Here is a 27,734-nt window from a genome sequence, read left to right as displayed (position 1 = left end):
GATGTGGCTAAAAAGTAAAACTCGCCTTGGGTGGAGGCAATGGCTTGGATTGACTTGGCTCTGTGTGTGTTGATAAATTTAGTCAAACATCCAGAAGAATGAATAGACTTTATTTAAAATATAAACATGGCAAGTGAAGACAAAAATTGCTATTACTAAATTCCCAAGTCCTTTTGAATGGTAGCAACCAACTGTCATCTAGGATTTACTGACCTCTAAGAATAGCTGGAACTCTAAGCTAAATTAAAGCACAGATTTTGCAAGAAAAGGCTTTTGTATTCAGGTGTATCCATGAAGTAGCCCAGAAATAAGAAAATCCAACCAGTCTAAATTTGTTTTAATGCCATGTTGCAGAGTGACTGCTAGGTCACTTCTTATATCTTTGAACCATTACAGTTACAGAATATAAAAGTGGAAACTACTTGTAGGAAAGGCTTCTGTCAGGTACAGCAGCACCACAGGCTGCACAAAACATCTTCATGTGACAGATAAGAAGGAAATGTCTGCAGGACTTTTTACTGACCCACTAGGAAATGGTTGCCCTGCACATCTGCACAGATGTTGTTCATGTTTTTGAGGTGTCTGCAAGCTTTCCTCAAGCAAGTTCCCTTTAGGGCACACTGAAGATGAGATTTGGACTCAGAAAATATCTGATATCTGGATTTATGGACATGAAAGAAGCACAGCTACTCAGCTGGGAGCTGCTTTGACAAAAGAGAACTGCTGCACTGTTGCCAAATGGCGCTGCCTCCAGTGATGTGAGTAAAACAGAATTTTCACTCAGCTGGGACTTGAAAGCTGATCTTGATATGAAAAATCAGTGTCTGAGCTCAGAGTTGATACTGGAGTGCCTCTTACACACAAAGCAAAAACAAACAAGACTTATTCACAAAAATCATAAAAATTTAGTCTAGCAACTGGTGCAGGAGAGGTCAAGTGTTTCCAGAGCTCAGTTTAAAATAACAATCTCCATCACCTCATGACAAGATGGGGAAACTGTCCCATCTGGGAAAGAGAGCTAGTAAAAATTCCTCCTCCTCCAAAATTTCATATCATCAGCAAAGTTTTGCTATTATCAGGCAGTCAGTCTGGCTGACTTGGGGCTGAAACAGCAAGGCACATGCACTGGCACAAGGAAAATGCAGCTCTTGGCTTTCTGAACATTCATGGACAACACCCTGATAGAATTTGGGTTTTGTTCTTTTTTGTTTTGTTGGGTGCATGCAAGGATGAGACAAAAGCACAAGTTTAGTTTAGTTTAAAAACTTCAGTTTAAAATCCTCCCTGGAAGCCACAGGAAGGTGCTTAAATAAAGATTCAGTTGAATCAGGCAGAGCTCAACCACAGGTTTTGTTCCATCCTGAGAAGGGTAAGTCCAGGTAACATGACATTCACATAGCAGAGAGCACTATTTTTAATTGTGATTTCTACAGCTTGTTTTTTCTCACAGCTGGCTCCTGTTCAAAGTGGAAGTCCCCTTTGTGGTGGAATATTTGGTAAAAACCAAAATATTGCTATCAAGGCTTAAAGAAGACACCTTCCCTTATGATAACAAATTCATTATTTGATCTCATTAGAGAAATTCCTGTTTTTGGAGGACTGGCTGCTCTGCCTGGTTCTGTACACAGCAGCAGCTGGTGAAAAGAGACAATGAAAGGATTGTACTCTAGAGAGAGAGAAACGTGGAAGAAGTCACAAATTTCACTCTGCAGAGTCCTTCAGTTTTCTTTCTTTGTTTTAGCTGCCTTTCTTCACATGTAGCCATCCTCAGGGTAAGGTGACAGCAAGCACATCCCATGCTCCTGAAGGTGCTGCTTCTGCTCCTGAGAGTCCTCAAGGATCCTGATGAGAGACTGGACAGTCTCCTGCTCCCAGGGGTCTGGCACAGAGCTGAGTCACAGGATTTCTGCTTTCCTCAGTACAGTGCCCAAATCACTGACAGTCACAGGGGACTGTCCAAAGTGCTGAGCTGGAGTGGTGACACAACTGTTCTGTAGACACAGTCAGTGGTTGGAATGAAAATCCTGCAGATTTTTATCTCTCTTGTCCTCTAGAAGCTTTTCATTTTTTTCCTTTGCCATCTCTCTTGGCAGAAATCTGTCACTTGTATTACAAACAATGCTGCCACTGAGGGAGTGATGCTTCTCTTGACACATCTCCAGCTGCCCAAATTATTGGCAGACCTTCCATTTAGACAGGTGCTGTAAGAACAAAATAACTTATTTTTATTCAAAAATAGACAAAAAACTTCCTCAGAAATAATCATTCCTATGTAACCAGTGGAAGAAGCTGCAAAGCTATGGAAAAGACATATTCATGCTGCTGAGAGAGAGCTGAGTGGGGAGAAGTCCTGCCCAATACCCAGGACACTGGGGGCTCTCTGTCCTCATGCCACAGCCTGGAAGTGCCTCTCTGTGCAAATGGAAACAGTGACCTCTCTTGTGAAGGGATAGCAGTGTCGCCTTGGGCTCATTTAAAACTATTTCAGAGAATGAGATGTACAAATCCTCTCTGTGGCCAAGAGAAAACAGCTTCCTCTGGGTCCTCTCAGGAAATGAAGGAATTCCTTCATGTAATAGTTCAGAACTGCTCCAGCTCTGAGTTTCTCCTCACCAGAGCTTCCTCACCCTCACTGGAGTGGGTGGCTGGAGAGACTAATCCCACCAGGATGGAGTTACTCTTCCTTGCAATCTGCCTTCCTCCCAGTTTCCAAACTCTTTTTTGCCTTTGTATCAGCAAAGTTAGTTTCAGTAATCTCAGTTTGGTTTGCAGTATTCAGATTCTCATTGCCATGAAACAACCTGACCTTCTTCATAAGGTGCCAGAAGCAGAAGTGCATTTACAGCAGTATTGAAAAGCAAAATGCTGTGGCAGAGCATCCCCCTGGATGCACCTCCCCAGGGCCTTACCCCCCATCCACCACCCACAACAGGATTGAAAATACCAGGTAATGATTGAATTACGCTAGAACTTCTCCTAGAGCTCATCTTTTGTACTAAGGTAGTGCCAGCTTTATTTCTAAATAATTCCTGCCAGATACTGGTTTTCTCTTTTGTTAAGAAATCACAAAGCAGCAAACCTGGACTGATGGAGGCTTGATAGCCAGGACAAACTCTGCCTCAGTGCTCAACTACCATCACCCTTAGACAATTTCTTCTAACATCTGGCTTAAATCTCCTTTGTTTAAGTCTGCTGTGCCTTAATTGCAGAGTCAGCTGGGTTAGCACAATAAATAAATTGTCCCATCCTCTCAAAAGACACTCTGAATGTTGTTATTGTGTCCTTAATCAGCCTGGCCTTCTCCAGCCTAAACAGACATAATCCATCTGTCACCAGAGATCACATTCCCTGGAGCATTTTAATTTCTCTGGTATTGATCCAAGTTGTCCTTAAATTAGGATGCCCAAAGCAGGAGCCTCAGAGGTGGGACAGCTTCTGTCATCAGTGAGCCACCAAAGCTGCTGTCCCACCTCCTCTTCCACAAGTGGAGTGGAGAAATGACAATGAAAAGACAACATCTGGAAGGTGCCCTTGCTTTGTCCTCAATGAACAAATCATGCTACAGCAGCCTTCAATACAAACAGGATAAATATTTACTCTTATTCATGCCACAGAGGTTTTTTTACTAATGGGCTAAGGCCAGGGATCAAACCAAGAAGGGCCTGCAATAAGTCAGTCTGGAGAAGAAAAACTTGACCTTAAATGAGCTGTTTGTGCTACGTCAATGCAGTTCCTAGGAACAAAAGGAGAAAATATCTCTTTATTTTAAGGAGAAAGTCCATCCTCCTCCATAGATTATGCTCTGCAGGAGGGAGTGCAATGGCTGTTGATGTTTAGCAACCACAAATGTTGGGGATCAGGCTGTGGTCTGAAAAATAACTGACCATTAACCCAGTTCCCATGGCTGTCAAAGAAATTCCAGAAAAAGTAAAAGCTTTTTTTATGGGTTTATTTATTTAAGGGTTGTTTTCGTTCTGCTTGACACTATGCATTGTGTACATTCACAGCATCTGCTACAGCAAACTATGCTCTAACTAGTACAGTTTTAGTGAAACCACAGCATTTTCTGCCTGTTCTGCAGACACACAGGCAACAGTCATTAGATTCAGTAGAAACTACCAAGTGAGATATGAAATAGGCAGATATTTCACCCTGCACTCTTGCAAGTCCTCTGTCCAATCTTTTTTCCAAATCTGTCTTCATTTTTTCACCCAATTTTCATTTTTTCCCTACTATAAATAACAAATGAATTTGTAAATGAGCTGGCCTGCAATATTATGTGGCAATAAAAATAAAAATATGAACATGGTGAAGGTCTGAAGAGCATGTTTCTTCTAGAAAAGGAGGGTTTTTAAAAAACATTGGGTGTATATAGGCTCAGGTTCACAGACATGATGCAAATGATGTTCCTGTATCCCAGTTAAAGATCACCTAGGATGTAGTGCACAAAAAAATCCTTCAGTTTGTATCATCCAGCCAAGTCTAATCTAAAGGTTTGTGCTGAATTTGAGTACTGAAGCTGTGAAGTTAAATCACTCAAAACAAACAAAATAATATATTTTTAATACTTACAACTGTGTCCTCCTTGGTCTTCTCTTTGCTGGACATCTGTTGAAACAAATGCATGGGTTTCAGCATATAGGATAGATAACCACAGACTTCAGAAAAATGAGATTGATTTTAAGCAACATCCACCAAAGCTGAGGGTTCAATGTGCTAAATGTTCTGTAGAATGCAGTCCAATATTCTATTTGCTTACAACCCAGGCTACCATTTCAGAAAGGAGAGATTTTGGGATTGAAAAATCCCCCAAAAAAATCCCATCTTGGGATAGAGTCCTGCCTCACTCTTGGGTTGTTTCTGTAGGAAGGACATGACTTCTACAAGAGCTGCTGCAGATCCTGGACAAGATCACAACCCTTCTTTCCCCTGATCTTTTCTGAGGGTTGCTAACATGGATTGTCCTTGTCCATGAAAAGTGTGGGTGTCCCTGCTCTGTCCCTTAGATGTTGGCTCCTGGATAGGGTCTTAGAGGTGCTCAGCTACATTGGCAGACTCAGTCTGGCCCACAAGATGTCTTTTAGAGCTTTTTTACAGTCACACACATGGGCTACACATCCAGCTACACAAGGGTACCCATGTGACCAGCTACATTTCTGCTTGATCCCAGCAGGATCCTGACCCTTACTCATCCAGCCAGTGACTCTAGAGCTCTCAGGACTGAATTATGCTCTGATTTCTGCTTCAAACTGTGCTAAGCTGAGCAAGCTACTGACCCCAGTCCTGTTTTGTGCCATCTGTCCAGAAGGAGCCTGCAGGGATCACAGCTGACAAACCATAGCCCAAACAGACACAAAGCTGAGTTACTCTCACACCCAGAAATTACTTCCTGTGAGGCCCAGGATTCACAGAATCACAGAATTCACAGAATCACTGGTTGGAAGAGACCTTAAAGATCATTGAGTCCAACCCAGTCCCAACAGCTCAACTAAACCCTGGCACCCAGTGCCACATCCAGGCTTTGTTAAACACACCCAGGGATGGGGACTCCACCACCTCCCCGGGCAGCCATTCCACAACTTTCTCACTCTTTCCATAAAATCTTTTTCCTGATATCCAACCTGTACTTCCCTTGGTGCAGCTCGAGGCTCTGTGCTCTGGTTGTGTCACTGCTGCTGGAGAAAGAGCCCAGCCCCAGCTGAGCACAAACACCTTGCAGGAAGGTGTAGAGAGTGACGAGGTCACCCCTGAATTCCCTTTTCTCCAGGCTAAACACCCCCAGCTTGGAGAAAGACACGGACACAGGAAGAAAGGCTCAGACACAGGAAGAGAAAATCATAAAGAATAACACATCCTGGGGCACTACATTTCCTCCCCAGAGCATCCCAAGTTTTTGTTAATGGCAGGATTTCCTACTGCTTGTCATACTCATCTCTTCCTACTAGATAACGTAGCTTATACTTCATCTAGCTTACTCATAATTCAGCTCTTCCTGTTGGATAACACTGAGCATTTTGGCAAGTGAAAAAGGATTCTTATAATGTGGTCATGCAAATGAAGTGTCTCATTACCTTTATAGGACACTAGATTAGAGGACCTCCTTCTCCACAGCCAGCAGATTAAACCAGTTAGAAGACCTATCACAAAGACAATGCCAATGATGCCAGCTGCTTGAGCACCTCGTCCTTTTTTCTCTGTTTTTTTGTCACTTTCTGTGCCAGGACCACTGATTTTCTTCTGCTGTGTGTCTAGAATAAAATAGAAAAGGAAGTCATGAGGTGTAAATTCTCAATTTCATACCAGGCAAATATTTCACCATGTTTTAGATGCATAAAAAATTCTGAAGGAGTCAAGATTTGTGCTATTCATATCACTGTGATTTTGGTGATTCCTTCTGAATGAGACACATCTCCAGCTAATTATGTCTAAATACCAGTTTACTCTTCCCTGTCCTCAGAATGCATCCATTCTTCTTTTTTCCTTTTTCTTCTTTCCCTCCTTGAGAGGCTGTATGTTTGGGCTTGTATCTAGACTCAGCTGAAAATAAATCTATATAGAATCTATAATGTAAGTCTGATAGTATTCAGAAAAATGGGTGAAAACCCGTTTCCCTGAAGTTAGTGAAGGATCTTCACTCATTGCTGCAAACTGAAGGTTTCAAATCACATCTCTTACTCTTTCAACTGAGACTGAGAGACTAAAAAATCCCACAAAAATAGTAATATGAAGGTCTCTTCCCTCAGAAGAAAACATGACAATGCCATTAGGAAACTAATGATGAGGTTACTTGATTTTCCTTTAATTTGGGATGACAGCATGGTGTATTATCATATAAACACTCTACTATGCAACTTCTGCTCATATGTTCAATTTTTGCTCCTGGAAATAGTTAATAATGTTTGCCTACATGTATGAGATCAGTGTTTGGGGTGTTCTTAATACCTTTTTCCTTTAATAGCTTTCTGGTTTTGTGGAGAGTTGAGTGACTAAATACTTGCTTTTACTATTAATCATCACATCAGCAATAATTAGCACATTTTACTTGTGCAACAAGGTACATTGTTCCATTGAGCTCATATTGCCCGTTTGCTGCAGACCTGAAGTTGTGCACTGTATTAAATTGAGTTTTGGAGAAGCTGGAAATTGAACTTTGGAACTCGGCAGAGTAAAAAGCAAATGTTAGTGTTGCAAGGCCATTGTGTAGGGGGTCAGAAATCATGGATCTGCTGGATGGTGGCCCCTGAAAAACAACCTGACTCCCCAAACCATCATGTTCCTGAGAAACTAAAAGGTTAAGCTCAGCAACTGCCTCAGATGCAAGAGCTTCTCAGTGCTGTTGTCACAACACACTTGGTGGGTTATTCACTTCAGTGTGGAAGACTTAAACATCAGATCCATATCTAAGCATAACTGGAGCTTGAAAACAAAGCCTGAGATCTTCTTAGAATATTTTGGAACCACTGAATTAATGCACAGCCCTCGTTAGTGTGCATCTACAGACAGAGACACACTGGATGACATTCCTGCTACCTAGAAAGCATGAGGGAACTTACAGTTGGCTGATAGATTTTCCTGCAGCATCTCATTTTCTATGGAGCACTCTATTTGCATGTTGGAAGTGGCTGTCACCTTCAGTGTGCTGAGAACACTGAAGGTGCCATCGTCGTGGGGTATGATGTCTGTTTGTGAGTGATTCAGGCGACTGTTGTTCGCTTTATTGATCCAGTAAACGTTGGGCTTTGGGTATCCATTGCCAGACCTGCACTGAAAGGTCACCTCCTCTCCAGTGCTGTCACTGTTTCTTATTGGTCCACTGAGTATTGGTTGGCTGTAACTCGCTGGAGAGCAAGGAGAAAAAGAAATAGTTGTCAACGTTTTGAAACGTACTGGAAAGGCAAAATTTTGGGATGGATTCTGAACAAACTGTTGGATTTGACACCACCCTCAAGACTTGAAAGAGAAGTGCCTGCAGGTTTGGTATGTAAACCACAGAGCTGAGAGAATCTCTGAGGGGGCAGAAAGCTAAAGCCAAGTCCAAAGGAAGAAAGGACCAACTTCAGCTGCTGTCACACAGTCACATGCAAGAGCCCTCATACCCATGAAAAACAAGAAGAGAAACAGACACTGGATAAACAGTTTTTACATGCATTCCTCAAGGTTTATGTTCCCTGTCTTAAATTAGGCAGAGAAGACTTCATTTCAGCAAAGAGCAGAAGTCTGTTTCAAAATTAAAGTTTTGCTTAAATATAATATTGAGATAGGACAAATTTGAAAAGTGGAAATGAGAATTTGGGCAAAGTGACACAAGCTCTTACCTGCTAAGCTGAGAACCACTTCTGCATGGTGAATCACTTTGGGAAGTTCAGTTTTCTCCTGCACTATGCATTTGTATGTATGCTCATCACTCTGGCTGACATTTAGCAATAGCAGAGAAAAATCACCATTTTCCAACCTATCCCAGAATAACTGAGTCCTGTCTTTAAAGTGAATACATTGATTGCTGTTATCATCTTGGCCAGAGATCAGTGCATGTACAACTGAACACTTTTCTTGATAGGAATCATCAGCAATTTGCCAATATACCCGGAGATTTTTTAATTGCAAGGGTTTCTTTTCATTATAAATGCAACTTAGTGTGACGTTGTCACCAAGTTTACTGATGATGTTCTTCTTCTCTAGTGCTGCAACTACAAGATTAAAAGAGAGAGAGAGAGAGAAAAGGGAGGTTATGTGGGGAAAAAAGTAATTATTTTTGAGTACATTATACCACATATAGACTCTGGTATTAGTTCTATAGCAGGTGGGTGAGTATGCTCTCTTCATAGTCATTCCTATCCCCCAAATTTCCAGTGGCTAATTCTCTCCATGTCTATTTGTCTGTGCATTGTCCAAAGGGACCTTTTCTCTGAGAGCCAAGCAGTGTTAATCATTCCTAGCCCCATGGATACCCACATTTCACTTTGCACTGACTGCAGACACATATTCAGGTCCTAATGCTTCAATAATCACTTCTTTTTTTTTTTTTAATTAAGAAAAACGCCAAATAACTCCACTTAGTTCACAAGAAGTGGAAACATTGATAAGAAAGAGTGCTGCCATTATTTTGAGACCCAAAAAATTAAGAAGGGGAATAAAAGTACTTCCCAAAGCTGGCATGACAAAGCAACCACATTTTACTGCTACTGTCAGTGACACCCTCTGAACAAACACACTCAGCTGGCAAACCAGCACACCCAGATTCCTCCAGTGGCACTTTCATTAGACATTTACATCTTGAGGGTCACTTGAGGTAAAGTCAGGACCAGATCTGTCTTTCAGAGCACTTTTCCTGCCTTTTGGACATGAGAAAGGCATCCTCTGCTCCATGTGAGCAAGGCAAAGGCACGAGGTGATGACAGCTGATGCAGAAAGCTCAGCTCAGTGAGTCCCACAGGGCTGGGCAGCTCTGCCCACACCTCCCTGCTGGATCCATCACCCCAGACCAGCAGCCAAAACCTCACTGGTGCAATGGTTGGTGGCACCAGAGCAGTGTTTGTGTTGTGGGTGCCAGGCAAGAGGGGTCAGGCATGGGGCTGGATGGCAGAGATTCCAGCTGGGGGAAGGGACTACGTGGGTGGATGGCTCAGGGGAAGGAAGATGACAGAGTGGAGGTTTGGAAATGAAGAAACAGTGCATGGTGAGGTGGGAGGGAGGTGGCAATGCTGAAAGGGAACCTGTCTTTGTGAGGGTGCACTGGGACTCAGAAACAACTCATCTACACATCTGAGCTGGGCACCCTGGTCTAAAACTACCACTGAGGCAGACACAGTGCTTGCGGGGAGAAAGGCAGGATGTTTACCAGGTACTGGGACTGGAAGAACAGGCTTGAAATGCAACACAATTGCTTGGCTCAGATTTTGGGAAACCCATTGGAATAGCAGGAAAAGCAATGCCCTGGCAATGACGGGTGAAACTCCATGAGTGGTCAGAAACTGGCCAGCCAGCATCTATTGGGACTGAATCTGGGACAGTTTGTCCTGATATTGGGGCCAGGGAGTTTCCTTGGTGGCTTTGTTGAGGTCCTTCTCAGTGATTAAGCAAGAATAGAGGAGAGAACTCCAAAAACACTTTAATCACGAGGTGGTGTGATTTAATTCTACCTTTGTTTTGCAAGGCATATTTTAGAACCATAGTAAAAGTAAAATGACTAATAGTAGGAGTAAATTTACTACTAATAAGCAGTAGTAAAATTACTTGATACTGTGACATATAATTCTACTCTTGAGTATACAGGCATGTTAGATCTGCTTGTCAGCAGCTCCTATTTCTCCACTTCTAAGGCCTTTTGTTGACAGAGATAAGTACACAGGGAAGTCTCTGAAGCAAGCAAAGCAATCTGAGCAAGAGCATCCATAAGATCTCTGGCTGCTCTCTGCAATGAAACAGAAATTGATTTTTCCTTCCCTGATGCATGTCAGAGAAACAATTCACTCTGAGGAATTCTTCAGTATCTTGTAGAAAACACAGAGATGTTCATATTGTACATTTTACATCTACTTTGTGCATTTGGCCAAACACATTAAAGGGAGGAGAGTTTAATTTTTACTGAGATTTTATGCACTTACCAGCTTTCAGGATAAGAAGGAGCAGTAACAGAAATCCGTACCTAAAACAAAAAACAAACTAGTGTTACAACTGACTTTCCATCTCTGTTGTTTAAATAAGCAATAACCCCAATTTTGATTGTTTTAATATAGTGGCAGAAGTAGGTAAATTAGGTACTGCTCCTATGTAATGCCCCATTGAGTATTTGCATTTTTGACAGCTGCAAAACTTCTGTTTATACAGCTCAGCAGTGGTTTGGTGGCCAAGGCCACGAATAGCAGCAAAATGCACTAATATTGGAATCAGGGCAGAGGGCATGAAGCTGGTGTTGGGCCTGTCTTCTCTTCTGAAAGAATTGATTTGCTTGCTGGACAAACAGGTTCTGGGGGCTATCTGGGTCACTGGGAGGGACAGTGGCTGCACAGGTCAAAACCTTATAAAAGTTCTCCAATTTTTTGCTGAATCTCCAGGAGTCATTTTGTCTGGTTAAAGGGAAACAGCAGCTGACCATGCTGCCCACCAGGTTGTGCACTGAGTAAAAATGTGTAAACAGGAAACCTGCTGATAGTGGAGAGCTGTGCAAAGGTTTTTGCTGGGAGGAATTTGGTGTGTTTGATTATTCAGGAGGGGCAAATCTGTGCAGGAGTTTCTCCAAAGGAAAGAAGGCCATAGGAAACCCAGTTTAACCCATCTATAAAGTCCAAGTGATTTAACTCTCATCCCACAGGAGTTTAAGCTAAATGGACAGCACTTCCCTGTGAGTTACTTTAAAATAGCCTTTCAGCACCACACCTAGTCACACATTGTGCTCTCCTTCTTCCAGACTGCTGTAGGAAGGGAAAGAAAGATGCTGGAAAGGTTTTGGAATGAAACTGTGTGGCTGAGCTGGCCACCTCAGTATTGCTCAGGTGCAATAAGGTTGCACAGCTGAGCTGAGGGGCAGAGTGACAGGAGCTCTGGCCTGTCACCATGTACCCAGCTCACCAGTGCAAGCAGGACTGAGAGGCCACACTGTCCAGGTTCAGCTGGCTCCCATTCCCCAGAGTTCTCATGATGCCTTAAGTTTAACTTTCATATTTTCCAGATTCTGTACTGCATTAGCTATAACTCTGAACTTCATATAAAGTGTTAGCAAGTTGTCCTCACAGTTTAATTAGATAAAACAATCCTTTTCCATCTGGAGAACCAAGGACACTGTTGCAGCTTCAGGCCCAAAAAGTGTAACAGAGAATTGAGGAGAGCAGTCTGGGAGGATGGGACTGCATAACCTGAGCTGTAATTGGACAATGAACCCTAATATATAAATGGACCAAAACTTATAAAAGTGGGAAAAGGTGTGACCCAGGAGTCCATCTTGAGTGTAGCCTCAGTCAGCCTCTTGTGCTGCCCAAGGTGCATCCTTTGAAGGCCTTTTCAATAAATCCCTGTTCTATTCCTTTAACACTGTCCAGCCTCTGTTCCAGGCAGCCTCTCAAGGCATCACTCAGCCCTCACAGGCCCAGCACTGAGCCCTGGGCTGGGGCAGAGGGATAAAGGGATTCCTGCTCCCAGCAGGCCATTTCTGCCCGGGACTGAGCTCCAGATTCTCCCACCCAGGCTGGTCACTGCCTTCCCTCCAAACCAACCCTGCCCTGCCTGGCCCTCCTCCCTCCAAGGCCTGACCTAAACTCACTCCCCACAGCCATTCCTCACTTTGCTGTGCTTTACAAAATCCCCTCTCTTCCAGGCTTCCTGCCCTTTCCCCACAGCTCCCTTGTCCAGCCAAGCACAGGAATTCACACATCACATCTATTTGTATTTTGTAGAATTATCATCTTCCCAAACCTATTCAGCTTTCCATGCAGAAAGCAGAGAACATTCCTGACACAAAATCTACATCTACTTGAAGCCCCATTCCCAGAGACTGAGGTGGAGAAATTGTAGGGGAGAACCAATCTGAATTGTATTATTTTTTGTATAAAGAACACACTTTATTTTCTTTTTCTGTGTCCTTTGAAACGATTTGATAGATGAGGTTTGAAAAGTTTAAGTGTATGCCCAGTGTGGAAAATTTCTGCTCTTTACTTCAGTAAATTTGCAATCAGTCTCAAAGAAAGTCTCCCAGGGAAGCACATCTAAACATTCTGTTCTGTCTCTTCTACTACTTCTCTTACATTAAGTAGTTTATTAACCAATATCAAATAGGTAAAACATACAACTCTACAAAACAGAACAGCAATAGATTTTCTTTTACTAATGTATAAACATAAGTGTAAAGATTTTTACAGTGGCCTTTACACGTGGATTTGTATTTTATTGCCGTTGTATTTTTACACTGTTCAGGAGTCATCACATTTGTACCAGGCTTGTAGATGTTTGTCTTGACAAGCTCAGCTCATGTAGTCACCAATCTTTCTTAATCCCATGCCTGTGTTTGTTTTATTATTCCCAACCCAAGTTAGAAGCTATGGATATAGCAACTCATTTGAATAGAATGAAAACAATAACTGATTAATACTTAAGAGACTCTCTAGGGAATTTCCCATGGTAGGCATTTGCTAATGCCAACAGACATTTAGATACATCAGTCAGAACTGATTCTCATATGTATGTATACAAAGCAGATCCTGATTTCTCATTTTAATATATGATGCCACAATCAAGGTTAGACAGATCCAGAGATGCCTCCTCCTCCTCTTTCTTGAAGGAAGTTGCAGCTGTGGTTTTGTGGGGGTGGTTCCACCCACGATGTTCCCCTGGAATGGCTTCAGTTCCAAGCTTCAATTGGAAAAAGTGAGAAGTGCTCTGCCTGCAGAGAAACTTCTACATTCACTCAGCTCCTGTGTCCATCACTAGCAGTGAGCTCAGTGAAGTGCTGGCATAGCTGGGATCTTGCTCTCTTAATTAAAAAATAAATTTAAGCTTCTTTTTCTTTCCCACACCTTCCTCATCTGCAAGTGTTTTAAAATGCTGTGTGAAACAGGAGAAAGTTGCACTTTTCCTTTCACGGGTGAGATGACTCTTCCTACCAGCACCTCAACTTCTCCATCACTACTTACCTTAAAGCCATGGGATGTTGCTGCCATGGCAGGCTCCAGCCAGGCAAGAGATATCCCGATGCTTTCAGTAACAACTCAGGGGGCTTTGCTCCACTGCTGAGATCCACTTTGTCCCCTAACCTTGTGGGGACACGGCTTTTCCCGATCAGCAGGTGCCCTAAGCGTGTCACCTGCGGAGCTTTGCTAACACCTGCTGGAAGGCAGCGCTACCCGGGGCAATGAACCCCAGTGAGCCACGTCCCATCGCAACCCTTCAGCTTAAAATATCCATAAAAGGCGTTAATTCCCTGGAGCCCTCCATGGCCGCTGTGACAGGGGACCCCTGCCCGGGCTGACCGGGAGCTCTGGCAATCCCCAGCTCCGGGAGCGCCGCAGCCTGTCCCGGCTCCCTGGGTCTCCCTGAGGGCATTTTAGCAGCCCAGCCCCCGCCAGCGCTTTCCCTTCCCGCCGCAGCAGCAAAACTCGCGTTTCCCAAGGGCGATGCGCATTCCTGGGAGCGGAAGCAGCGACCCTTCCCCGCGGCCACCACGCACTCACTCACCCTCGCGGCTCCATCGTGCCGGACCGGCCGTGCTGAGCTAAACCGAGCCGTGCCGAGCGAAGCCGAGCAGCGGCTGCCCGCCTCAGGCCGTCCCCTTTCCCGCCCACGCCTCCTCCGCCGGGGATTTCCGCTTCTGAGCGCGGGGGCTCAGACTCAGCACGTTCGTCCCGGCCGTGAGGGGTCTCAGGGACCCGCCTGTCCCCAGTGAGCCCTTTCCAGACCCTCGTCGGGGCCGCTGGATGAGGGATCCCGGCTCTGCAAATCCATGTGGGCTGAGGGAAGGACGCCGGTCCCCCTCAGGCGGGACGCCCCTCACGCTGCTGAGGAGCCGGGACTGCTCCCTCGGCGGCTTTGGCCATAGCGCGTTGTGAAAAATGCGTATTTAATGACAAGATTCTCGCAAATATTAAAATGAATATTATATGCGTTGTGTTAGAAAGTTATGCTGTATTGATTTTCTTAAGTAGCGTGTTAAATATGGTATCAGGTTGTAGCATAAGGTTAAAATAGAAACTATGCTAAGTAAGGTACTTTTTTAAAAGAAAGGACTCGCACCAGATAGCAGCCACAGGACACCCAAATCTTTCAGAGAAAAAGGATTTATTGCTCCATTATCAGATGAAACGAACTTCTTCCTGCCTCGCTCAGCCCTGAATACACCGTCAGGATTCAGAGGAAGAAGCTGACACTGACCAGACAAAATCCTGTGTTTGAATGGAATTTATGCATCATGTATGAGGTGTATGAATATGCAACAAGCTATTGCTTTTCAGGGTTAATCCTCTGTTAATGTGCCCTTTTCCAGGCTTATTTTGCCCAGAAAGAGGTACCCGGACTGTCTGTAACTCTTTGTTTTTATTGTCTCATATTGTCCTAATCCAAATTGTCCAAATTTTTATTACTATTATATTACTATTATTATAACCATTGTAATGATATTACTATGTTTAGAAACAGTTTATTACTATTAAACATTTAAAATTTTAAAAACAAACGATTGGCGTTTTTCACAGGCGTCCTCTTGGCTCTGCGAGGCGCTGGAGATCGGTGCCACAGCCCGGGGGCAGGGCAGGGACTGCACCCGGTGATCTCGGAGATCTCGAAGAATCCTGCCTGGGAAGCGGGAAAGTTGTTTTTTCAAAGTACGTTAGGTGTGTGTTTGCATAAATGGCATATTTATTCTGTATTTATATTTTGTAAATAGCTAAGTGTGGTTTGATAGAGAACAGAGCCGCACCTGGAGCTGTCGTAGGTGTGTTGGTGAGGGGGTGCTTTAGCACCCCCCGGGTGTTTGAAAACCGCGGTTCTCAGTCTCTACAGTTTCATTTTCGGCTCTACATCAATGGCTGTGTTTGCCTTGTTTGTTGTCAGGAGCTCAAACCCAGCTGGGACCTCTTTGCCAATGTGAGCATTTGTGACACAAGGCACAAAACTTTCACAGCAATGGTTAAAGTCTACCACATTAATGTTTTATTTTTTCTGGGTTTTAGTCACCCTGGGAATAAGATGACGTTGTGCACAGTGAATATGAAACTGGGGTTGTGCAAGACCCGCCATCTCAAGGCCATTTCCGCTGCCAGCCAGCAGCAAGAAGGGGCTTTCAGTTTTGGGTCTTAAAGCTGACGCTACTTAAGCCTCTCTGTATCACTGACACCTGCAAATCAGTTGTAGCCATGATATTTTCTGAAAAATCTCTTTGCCAGGATTTTTCTCCTGAGAAGCTGAGAAACCTCAGAATAAAAGAAACACAATGATTATCTGCTGCTGTGCAATGCAACAGGTACATCTTTGATTGGTCTCATGTGGTTGTTTCTTATTAATGGCCAGTCACAGTCCAGCTGTCTTGGACTGTTTGGTCAGTCACAAGATTTTATTTTCATTCCATTCCTTTCTATTCCTTGCTAGCCTTCTGATGAAATCCTTTCTTCTATTCTTTTAGTATAGATTTAGTATATCATTTTCTTTTAATGTAATATATATCATAAAATTATAAATCAACCTTCTGAAACATGGAGTCAGATTCTCATCTCTTCCCATGTCGGGACTGCCTGCAATTCCCACAATCAGTCATCATTTTGGAAGGCCCTAAATTTGTGCTAAATTTAAAGGAAAATAAACATTCCTATGGAATTATACCTGAATCAGAACATATTTATATCAGCCAATTCATGTCTTTCACTGAAACATTTCCTGATGGCATATCATAGTTTGGGAACTGTTCTTTTGATATTTTAGGTGCTGTTTTTAATACCAGGCATTTGGTGAATGGGGATGCACAAAGAATCAGTTCTTTGTGGCTAAAAACTTCCTGACTTTAAAAACTTGGGAGTTTATGTGACTTTTTACAATTCTGGATATGTTTTTTTTTCTTTCTAAATACACAATTTGAAAGAACTCTTCTGCTGTTCTTTGCAATGGCTTCTATCCTGCTTTTTTCATACCTCTGTACCAGTTTTGGTGGAAAGGAATGTCCCAATAAGCAAGAAAGGCAAATGTGTCTCCATAGCCAGGAATCTCAGGGATTTGGAAAGGTCAGGTTGCAAACCATTTTTCTGCCTGCATCAGACTTTTGAATATGGATTGCTAATGAATTTTTAATCTATAAGGCAATCTTGCCTTCTATTTCCCTTCTAAATGGTGTCCATGAAGGCCCAGCCTTATGCAGGTAACTTGCCCCTACCTGCAGAATTCCTCAGAGGACATGAAATACATGGATGTTCTTCTGCCACTGACTCCATTCCTATGGCACACACCGAACAACCCTGTGGTTAATAAAAGCAGGTTCTCACTGCCAAATCATTGCCATGACGTGTAAGATGTTTCTTACCACACAAGCAAAAAAAAAAAAAGAGAAGCAGCTGATATGGTTCCTTGTATTTACACTGAATAGCATACAATAAAAATGTGTTTTTATTCTTTTGAACACAGATTTGTTAATATGGCATTTGCTAGCAATAAGTTGGGGTATTTGACTCAGGGTCAAAAGAGAGACCTCAGTGATGTGATCTTTGCCCTACAAGTATCCCATCAAAAATAAGATGAACAATAACAGAGATGTTTGAAAAGCCTGGGTGAAAAGTTTTCATCAAAGATGTGACTCCTCATTCCTATTACGATGCACTCACAGAAAAATTCAGGCAGAGACAGCTGAGTTCCTAGAGTGATTTTAAAAACCCTCTAATTGTTGACAGGTAATTTGTCCTCTCTTTGGTGTGGACACACTGACACAAAGCATCTAAGGCTGTCAGGAAAATAAAGTAACTCCCTACAGCTTGTGTGTGGCAAATATGTTGCCTGTAGACTTTGAAACTAGAAACACTGGTAAGATTTAGGGGAAAAAAAAGAGAGGAAAACGATATCCCTGTTTTTCTGTGCACTTAGAGAAGGGAGAGAGCTGTTTGCTTTCAGGTGTGTGTCATGCAAAGAGAATTGGTAGATCTGCAAAGTACCCATCTTATTAATACAGTTATTGAGAATCCAGACTGAAACGGAGACATATATAGAAGAAAAGATACATATATAGAAGATATATATTCTCTAAATTTATAGAAGAAAAGATCTCAGACGGATTGAACACCTCTGGGGACAGGAAAAAGAGGTGAGATGGTTGTGTGTGGTCTGTGGGACTTCAACTGTGTTTGGAGTCAGCCATCAAAGCAGTACTGTGACACCTGAAATATATCACATCCTTATGGAATTGTGTGACAAATCATTGTTTTTTGCACTGTGGAGGTGCATGGCACTCAAACTTTACTAAAGTAAACTATGACTAACAACTGGGAAAAAAGTCAAGAGAGAAATCACAGTAGCTTCGGCCACTTGTGTGATTTTATGTAGGGGTAAAAACAAAAGAAGATACAAGGTGTGAATGATTTTGCAACACTTTTCCAATACTTTTTCTCTGCCTACAGAGAAGCTAGTAGAATTAGGAAATGGAGGAGGGACACTTAAAGGAGGATGAGGGGAGGATAGTGAACAAACATAATTTTTTTCCTTAACTAGTGGAGTCAGTGGAGTAAGACAGCAAAGCTGGCTGCTAAGAACAGTCTGCTGATGAGGGAAAAGATGCAATTGCAGTTAAAGTATCTTGTGATTCTGAGAAAACCATTGTGAGAAGTCAATGAAAAAGAGGAAGCAATAGTCTGTCTGTTTGCTCTCCTGCTCACATTTTGTTGCGACACCAGGCACTCAGGGAATTGGCCAAAAATATCACTTTAAACACCCAAATTCCATGCAAAAGAGGAAACCTGTAGCCGTGTAAAACACATGTTTTGTGCAAAATGTACTTTGTGTGTGTGGCAGCAATGACAATCCATTAAATAAATACCCAGAGAAGGAAAGTACTGTGTTATATTTAGTCATGTTGTTAGAAAGGAGCACTGATATTCACAATTCTTTATTAGTTGTGCATGTTTAGATAGCTGATTTTCTGTTGTTTTAGGAATTGCAAGGGAATAACTACCTCAGCAATACTTTTTCCAGCTCACTCTGTGTGGGCATGTTAAAATAAAAAAAATCCACCATGGTATGTCATTGCTGAAAATGTCTCTGGAGCCTCTTGTTTTCAGGCCTCATTATCCTGTGTGCAATGATTCCAAAGAGAAGAGTGCTCTTGCTGTCTGAGTTCTCTCTGCTCCTTTGCTCAGTTTCATTTCTGCCAGAGAGCCTTTGCTCTGATCGTTCGCTCAGGACATGAGATTATGCATCAAAGAATCTGTGTGGGAATAGAATTCACAGGTTTTAGAGTGTGAAATGCCTTCTGGAGAAAGGTTACTTTCTTTTGCCCAGGTTCACTCCACTGACTAAAAATGACAAGAGAGGGAAGACAGCTGAAAAAACTCAGCTTTAAGCCACGTGCAGATGCCTTTAGCTGAGGAAGAGAAGGAGCAGATTGTCTGAAACCATCCAGAAGAGGTTTTCCTTCTCCAACAGCAAGTTGTTGGTTTTTAGGACAACTTCTTCAACATGGCATTTCTGATCCCACATAACACAGAGAGCACTGGAAATCTTCTGAGCAATTAAAAAAAAAAAACATAACAGGTAAGGCTGGATCCCAGTGACTGCGAACTCTCACAGAGAGCATGGACAGGGAATCCATGGTGCATACACTGGCTGCTATCTAAAACTGAAATATAAAGGTGTTTAGAACCTACCAAAACTGATTTCAAACCTCAGCCTTCTCAAACTGAGGTAAGATGAAGTCCATAAAATGCCCTACAATTAAGGTGTCTTTTTGTTTGTGATCATTGTGATCTTCTGTGAGGAGAACTAAGGAAATGTTCAGAGAAAATGCTTAGGAGCCATTGTGGCAATAATCTGACAAAAAAAACAAAAACATCTAAACAGGTAAAACATTTTTCAGATTCAAACAAAATTATGTAAAGTCTCAAGACTAATACTTACCTAAGGAAATAAAATTCAGCACAGGTATTTGCTGTACAAATTAAAGATTACATCAACAATTTTTAAGAAGCAAATTAAAAGAAAGAATATTATCTATAATTTTATATATATAATTGTAACCTTATTATCTTTATGTCAACATAACTGTTAAAATAAATGAGCTCTGATTTGAAATTATTAAGCATGGGTTTGAAAACTGATATTGTGTTCCAAGTCTAAATGGACCTTATAGAAAGCTGTTTTAATAACAGGTGTTGTAAAAAAATCTCAACATTGTGTTAGAAAGCAAATATGTATCTGCTCTAAGCCATTGCCATCAAGTAAAGAATCTAGCAAATTTTGGAAATCAATCTCTGATATTAAAATATTCCCTCTTGGAGAAAAACAGCTGTATTCCTGGATACATTAGTGTCAGAGCAAAACAATGCCCATCACTACCAAAAAGAATGTTCTAATATTGTCTTTAGAAATAAAAAAAATATAGAAAAGTTTTTTTTCTCCTCATAGCACAGTTGAATAGGAAACCATGTAATGCAACAGGATATGATATGGGTGCCAATTAGTGAGAAATGGGAACTGAAATCTGTGTGATTTAATGTTGTTTATTGAATTATTTGATAAAACATGGTACTACTACTAGGATTTGATAAGAACTGTAGTTTCATTTTATTGTAAAAAGCTGGTTTGGCCCTTAAATAACTCAAAAAATTCCCTTTGATACCACTTGCAATACAAGTGTAAAGTGTAGATAAAGTGTAGTGTGGCATTTGGGTTTTTGAAAATGTGGTTGCAGGACAGATGAGTGCTTGGGCTGAATTCCCCTAAAAGCCCTGTCTTTCAGGAGGTGTAGAGGTCAGGACATTAACTGATTCCATAATGGGTTAGAGGCAGGTCAGGAGGTGTCAGCACAGTGAGTACAGGTGGGGATCTACCTGTGGATGCTGCCTGGATTTCTGTGTGTGCTGCCATGCCATGAAAGGCAGCCAAGGATGTGCTGCCTCTGCTATTCACAGCAGGACAGGGCTCACCCCAGAAAGTAAAAAAGGAGCAGTATTGCATGGCTTAGCAGCTGGTGATCAGCTGTCCAACATCTTCCTCCAGCCCCTGGTGCTCAACTTCTTGCACCATTGATTGCATATATATAATATTTTGTAATGTTTTAATTCTGACATTTCCAACCTCATTACTTCCTTTTTTTTCCTGGCACTTGTCTCCAGCTAATATTGCAACGTGGCCTCTTTGTCCTTTTCCCATCACTGATGCTGGTGTGATGTGATGCAGGCAAGATTTGGTGGAGCAGCATATACTGCTGAACTAGTTACAGCTCAGGGAGAGAGAAGTGGGTTTTATTTCTCAGTTTTGTTTGTAAGATTATTGATCATGACTTTATTTTGTAGAGGAAGGAAGGAAGGAAGGAAGGAAGGAAGGAAGGAAGGAAGGAAGGAAGGAAGGAAGGAAGGAAGGAAGGAAGGAAGGAAGGAAGGAAGGAAGGAAGGAAGGAAGGAAGGAAGGAAGGAAGGAAGGAAGGAAGGAAGGAAGGAAGGAAGGAAGGAAGGAAGGAAGGAAGGAAGGAAGGAAGGAAGGAAGGAAGGAAGGAAGGAAGGAAGGAAGGAAGGAAGGAAGGAAGGAAGGAAGGAAGGAAGGAAGGAAGGAAGGAAGGAAGGAAGGAAGGAAGGAAGGAAGGAAGGAAGGAAGGGAAGGAGGGAAGGAGGGGAAGGAAGGAAGACTGTACCTCAGAGCTGTAGGTGCTCTTGTGAGAGATGAAGGCAATAATGTGATCTTTGTCTAGACACATTCTGGAGAGGATACACTCTGATTTTTACTTCCGAAGGGGAAATTTTGAAGACTCTGCTCTTTTGTATGAAAAGAAGTCACGATCTGCCATAACTTGAAGATATTTAAGATGAATTTTTGCCTTAAATGATGCAGAAATCATTTTTCCTGGGGTAAAAACGGATGTGATCTGGCAGGGTGTCAGCTGCTCAGTGAACACTGCCCACTCTGACGTTACTTCCCTGAAATACTCCTGGGAGCAGTGAAAAGGAGATGGATGTTGCCATTCATCTACACACACATGGGTGGCCATGCTGCACAGCCAGCACTGTGGAGCAGACATTGACCCCTGCCTTTGTGACAGCTCAGGGGACCCTGCTTCAGAGAATGGAGAACACTCCTGCTCTGCCCTCGGGCTCCAGCCCTTCAGCTTCCCAGGCCTCAGCACTTCTGGGACCTGCTTCTGGGGCAGCTGGCTTCAGCCACAGCACTCCCTTTGGCATAAAAAGCAAAGAAAAAAACCCCAGTTTGCTTTCTGAACATGCTGTACCAGAATAATAAGAAAGCTGGCTAGCCCCCAAGGCTGACAGACATCCCAGCCACCTCCACCCAGGCTCCCTTCAGACTTCATCCTTCATTCCCAAGACAGTAGCAGAGGAAAGAGCAGCTGGACACTCTGGCCTGTTTGCTCCCACAGGCACCTCACTCATCTCTTGTTTGGGATCTGTGTTTGTTCTGGTGACTTTGCAGAGGCTGAAGGACCATTAAAGTTGCTATTTTGACTCATCTGAGCCAGCAGAGTCAAAGGGCCCTGAGCTCTTCAGCAAGTGCTTGGTTTGAGCATCACCTCCAGAAGGACCTCCAGGTTTAACCTACAAGCCCAAGACAAACACATCCACATGGATGTGTTATGTCAGTCAGTGGTTCATTTCCAGAGCTCATTGCTCTTACTCTTAACAACTTCTTCACTCTTCCATGGCAGTGGCCTGGATTTGGTTCCAGTCTTTGGTTTCCCTTCTCATTTCTGTGCTGGAGTGAAGAGCCCTGCTAGACTGACTGCCTCCTCCCTCCTCTCCCTCATCCAGCCATTTGATGGGCTTTGTGTCACAGCATTGCACTGAAATACATTTCTGCTTTTTGTGAACGCTGACCTTTCATTGCATTTCTTGCTTTTCTGCAGCTTGAGGAACTATTGACATGGCCTACTGTTCTTCACCTGTACAACAGTGCAGCTAAGGGTGGAATAGAACCCAAATTCAATGAATGAGGCAGTACAACAGGACTGATGTGCTTTAAATGTGCAGAATCAGGTCCTTTGCCTCTACTCCATCAGAGCAGTGACATATCAGACAAATTTAAAGTCTATGAACACTTGTGTCTATTCTTAGCAGGGCATTGCAAGTGCTGTCTTCATTGCACTGTTAACAGACTGGGTCTTTCCAAAAGGTTAAGTGAAAAATGGAAAAAGAGGAACAGAAAGGCAGGCAGGCATACAAAATCCTGGTAAACCCACCTCTAAGACCAGATAAAAAAGCCTTAATTAGGTTAAATGTTGTAGAAACTGATTTTGTGAGAAAGACAGGCAAGAGTTCAGCTTTTCCTCCATCATCTTTAAAATTTCACTGTACCTCAGGAAAAACAGTTTCCCAGTTTTGTTATTTTAAAAATGCAAATAATCTGCTCTTGTGACCAGCAGACATTTTTTTAAAAGAGTTCTAAGTACACACATTTGAAATATTCTTGGTTGTACAGGAAGCTTTTATATTTTTTTTTAAGTGTGCTAATTCATGCTCTAAGTGGAAACAAGGAAATATTGCCCTTGTAAAGACAAATGTTTATTTTATTACTGAAAGCGCAGGGCAGCCATTCAGCCTTTGAGGTCTGAGGTTGCTGAGAGATATTTGAAGATTGTATTCTGAATGTTTAAGAGATTACAGGCTTAGTTTTCTAGAGCACGTATTAAGTTTCTCTGGAGTGTGAATGAGGAGTTGTAATCCCTTCCATTCTCCTCTTTGAGTGTGTTTGTATTAGCAGGATCTGTCTAAGTCTGTAATTCTGCAACAAATAGGATTAACAGGCTGTCTGCTCCTGCTGTACCTCAGCTGGGGTGCAGAAATGTGCATTTCTCTTCCCCTGATGAGCACGTTTATGTGTAATTGGCACACCGCAAGGCCAGGCATGAAGGGCTGCTGATGGATGTGCAGCTGTGTCCCTCCTCTGTCCTCCCTCTCAAATTCTCAGGAGATTTCTCAGGAGCAAAAAAGCTGCTGAGCAATGTTTAGGCCTTCTCTGAGTGGCTGTTTTAGGGACTGAGTCATCCCAGCTGTGGTTGTTTTCCTTGTTCCAATCAGTTTTATTTTATTTCCCAAAGTTGGTCACCTCAGAGTTTGTGCTGTCAGGCATCTCTCTGAAAAGTTGTCTTTGTTTATGTCTGTTGTTAAGATTTAGTGTAGTTTGTCTGTGGGAGAGGACACAACAGATGATTACAGACATTCAGGGAGGAATTTGCAAGACAGCTTGTCTATGAACTAAAAGAAAGTTTGGGATTATTTTTGTTGCCCTAGTGGTTTTCACTCCCACTCAGTGTATAATTCATCAGCCTTGATAGAAAGAAACATTGCCCTTACAGCTCATAAGACTGCTCTAGAGAAAGTATTGGGGTTTTAAAGTTTTGTTGGTTTTGTGGTTTTGTTTTGGTCCTTATTTTTTTCTTTTAAAATGGACCAGATTTGTCATTCATTTAATTTTTGGGGAGGGAAAGAATCCCAGTCATCTTGCATATCTACACAGCAGATGCAATCCATACTGTGCTCTGCTTTCAGAATATCAGAACCATGGCAATTGAAATGCATGTATGTATTCCATATCCATGGATCCACAAGAAATGTAAGATGACATTGCTAAAAAGCTATATCTTTCCCTTGACCATTTCACTTTTGAGAACTTCCACCCATGAGCACAGGAGGTTAGAAAAGAAAGCACTGGGAATGAGAACCACATTGAATGAATACCTTGGCAACACAACACACATCACCAACTCAAAATCCAGTAGACATTTATCTTTTACTTTGTTGTCTGCACTCCATACAGAGATTTTCACCCAGATTCCAATCTGCTGGAATGCTGGAATAAAAAATGTGAGCACATGTGAGGTAAGAGCGCTCAGTTTCCCCATTTGTGCTGATTTCCCCACCCACACACCTGTTTTTCCTCGTGGGTGTTTTCCTGGAATCACAGCTGGAAGGGTCTCAGTGGAGCATGCACGCAGAGGTGCTTCCTTTGCCTGTGAGCTCCTTGCATGGGCTGCCCAGGCCTGTCCACCCACACAGCCACAAAAGCAGAACAAGCTGTGAAAGCAGGCAGAGATGGTGAAGCAGTGACTCAGTGACACAATGGAAAATGTTCTACGGGGTGTGGAGCACTTCCAAATAAGCACAAGTGTGGGAAAGTGTGCAAGTGCCTAAATCATCCATGGTGAGACTGATGCAGGGCATCTCTTCCTAATGGGGATGTTGCTAGCAGTGGAAATAATTTATGAATATTTGGGATAGTTCTGTTCCTGAAATTTGGGGGGGATTTTATTTAAATTTGCAATTTGGACCCAAATAACAGATATATCTCTGATATATATTACAAATGTTGTCAGCTTTACTACCTCCTTAGGATTAATCAAGTCTTAAGGTTCCTTGCCAGTAACTTTTAATTTTTTCCCCAGCCAATATCAGACTCCAGTAAGTTATCTGGACTGCTTGTGTCCTCATGGCTCCTAAATGTATTTGTTCCTGAATTACCCCCCAACAATGTGTTTTAATTGTTTCTCAGAATCTTATCTTTTGGTTCATGACTATGGCTTTGTCTGAAGCCAGTCCAGTATGGTCTTGCCCAAGCAGAAGGTATCCATTTGGCATTCTTCTAATTCCCACTGGAAGGATGAAAATATTTGGAAAGCCATTAAAAGGAAAGGAAATCCTGCAGGGGACAACATCCCCTGCTCTAGTACAACAGCCCTGAGCATTTTCTGAGTCATATTTTGTAGAAAGCATTAACTTTCTGCTGACCACTGGCAGCCTGAAAAAATGTCTAAAAAGGGTGTCCTAAGGTTGCTACAGAGATTGCTGGGGTTTCATTGGGGCTGTGCTGAGGTCCAGCTGTTGAGCACAGCTGCATGGCTGGGCTGCCTTTGGCTCTGTGTTCAGAGACAGGCAGGGTTTTTTGTTGGGAAGGATGAAAGTTTGACAAGAAAGTCTCACAGATATGTGTGCTTAGCAGAAAGATTTTTAAATGTAGAGTCTGATGAAGGAATAGAGATGGAAGCAAGTTTTGATATAGAAGAAAAGAATTGCTGAGCCAGTCTTACTGGATAACTGAGGAGGCAAAGGGTGTGTTAGTTAGAAGGGGTTTTTATGGCTTAGAGCAAAGGATAAACCCACCCCAAACAAGAAGATGTTTCTACCAAGCAGAAAGAGAGCACAGGCAAACAAGTCAGCAAAGTTGCAAGTTGAAAAAAGGTCTCAGAATTTTCCACTGCAAGAAAACTGAAAAACAACTTCTAGCTTAAACTGTAATGTACTGACTTGTAGTGATTGGAGAACAGTAACATGAATATGGTAATTATAGCAGTTATGGTAGGCTATAGATAATAGTTATGGTATAGATTGGTTTTACTGTATGAAGATGCTCAGCAAAGAAAAGTAAATAATGCATTGTAACCAAAACCAAAGGGTCTCCAGGGCTGCCTGCAGCTGGAGCTGACAGCTGTGGGCACAGCTCTGTCACCCACCACCCTGGACTGCTGTGACCTCTTGGATGGAATAAACTGCATTTTGGAGAGTGCCTGGAGTCCCACATCTCTCATTTCGCCTCTTACAGTTTTTACTCTGCTGAGTGGGTGTAGCTGAGCAGAGAGAGGTCTGTGAGGCTGTCACTGCCTGCACTCACACCTCAGCTGCACCCTTTGCCAAAAGGTGATGGACTTTGAGCAGGGACAGGGCCACGAGGTGAGTTAGTGTGAGGCAAACATCAAGAAAGGGCCATGAGGTGAGTTAGTCTGAGGCAAACATCAAGAAGCAGCAGCAGAGCTCAGTCTCCTCCCAGCTGGCAGCAGTGCTTGCTTTGAGAGTGTTTAATATGGCCTTTCCTCAAGTGCTGAAAGCAATTATCTCTAATAATTACTCAGTAAAATAATAGTGGAGCTGTAATTTAATGTGATTGCTTTGGTTCTGTGTCTGCTTCTCATCTGTTGCCAGACTGGATGTGAGTTGAGATTGCCCAGAACAAAACAATAACATACAGATGGAATTGTACCACTTATACTGACTTTATTTTCTGCTTTCCTGTCAGCTCTCAGGAGTTTATATTTTCTGATTATTATCCTGTTTTTATTCAGATGTGAAAAACCTTTCAATTACATCACTAGAAGCAAGATAAAACATTTTCAAGTATGTTTACAGGATGATTTTTAGACTTGTGGACTAAGAAATCCTGTTTATTTCTCAGATTCACCATCGTGTACAGTTTTCTCAAAATGAGACACATTTTACTATTGTAACCTATAAATAATCATTGCTTTGGTAAGCATTTGAAAATATTAAAGAGAAAGACTATTCTTATATGTTAGTGTTTATGTAAAATACCTGGTGGATACTGATGGAGATTTCCACCCTCCAGGCAAGTTAGGCTTTGTAACTGAGGTTACACTGGTGTCAGTGGGGCTGCCTCAACAAGGGAATCAAGATCTCAAGACTTTACATAATCAAGACCTCAGAATCAAGACAAAGTCACCACAAGGGTCAGCATAAACAGTCTCTGAGTAGCTAATGAAATAACATAAAACAAATCTCATCCTCATGTCAAATAAACACAATAATGTGGTTGTGGAAGGAAAAAAAATGTGTGTTTTTTTTTTTTTAATATACCGTGGAAGAAATATGAAGAAGGAAAGTTGCAGTCTAGATCTGAATCAAGAACATTAAGAGTCAACAAGATCTTATTTACATAGGTTAAATTTAAACCAGGACCTAATAGAAAAATAACGCAAAAATCTCATAAATTTTGGGTAACCACTGACCTGGGAGACAGCCTCTTTTAGTCAGTTTACATATTTACTATATATTTGGAAAAGTTAATTGAGCAGTTCTTGTAGCACTAGAGGGAATGTTAGTCCAAGCCAGGGAAGAATTTCTTAGGTCCATATTTTAGGCATGCCAGCAAATAGTGTTATCAAAACTCTATTGTATTAAGAATGTTTACTATCCTTTTAAAAGCATTTTAAAAGAATGTTTTCATAGTGACTGTGGTAAACGTAGACACTGAAACTTAGTCATGATTGTACCCAAACAAGCACTATCTGCTTGTGATTTAGCTAAATAAAAATGTGACCTTATTGTCTTAGGTCA

At 42.2% G+C, this 27,734-nt stretch overlaps 1 protein-coding gene across 1 annotated transcript; it reads right to left on the bottom strand.

Annotated features, from left to right (window-relative positions):
• Nucleotides 1-113: 113 nt before the first annotated feature.
• Nucleotides 114-14,224, bottom strand: ICOSLG (inducible T cell costimulator ligand). The gene is made up of 7 exons (XM_058825725.1): nucleotides 14,164-14,224; nucleotides 10,605-10,645; nucleotides 8,316-8,687; nucleotides 7,554-7,838; nucleotides 6,072-6,248; nucleotides 4,573-4,608; nucleotides 114-2,201 (listed from the first exon to the last, which is right to left on the bottom strand). Exons 1-7 carry the CDS (start codon nucleotides 14,175-14,177, stop codon nucleotides 2,191-2,193), a joined length of 936 nt encoding a protein of 311 aa, XP_058681708.1. The 5' UTR covers nucleotides 14,178-14,224; the 3' UTR covers nucleotides 114-2,190.
• Nucleotides 14,225-27,734: the final 13,510 nt, after the last annotated feature.

The sequence above is a fragment of the Ammospiza caudacuta genome, chromosome 2 (assembly GCF_027887145.1).
Source record: "Ammospiza caudacuta isolate bAmmCau1 chromosome 2, bAmmCau1.pri, whole genome shotgun sequence".
NCBI lineage: Eukaryota > Metazoa > Chordata > Aves > Passeriformes > Passerellidae > Ammospiza > Ammospiza caudacuta.
Note: the sequence above shows the minus strand (reverse complement) of the source record. Positions and strands in the feature narration are given on the sequence as shown.

What these genes read in the sequence shown, in the direction of transcription:
- ICOSLG (XM_058825725.1), bottom strand. An exon ending in CCTTCTTATCCTGAAAGCTG is followed by an intron (nt 8,688 to 10,604) that starts GTAAGTGCATAA and finishes TTAATCTTGTAG; the next exon opens with TTGCAGCACTAGAGAAGAAG. An exon ending in GGAAAATCTATCAGCCAACT is followed by an intron (nt 6,249 to 7,553) that starts GTAAGTTCCCTC and finishes ATTTTATTCTAG; the next exon opens with ACACACAGCAGAAGAAAATC.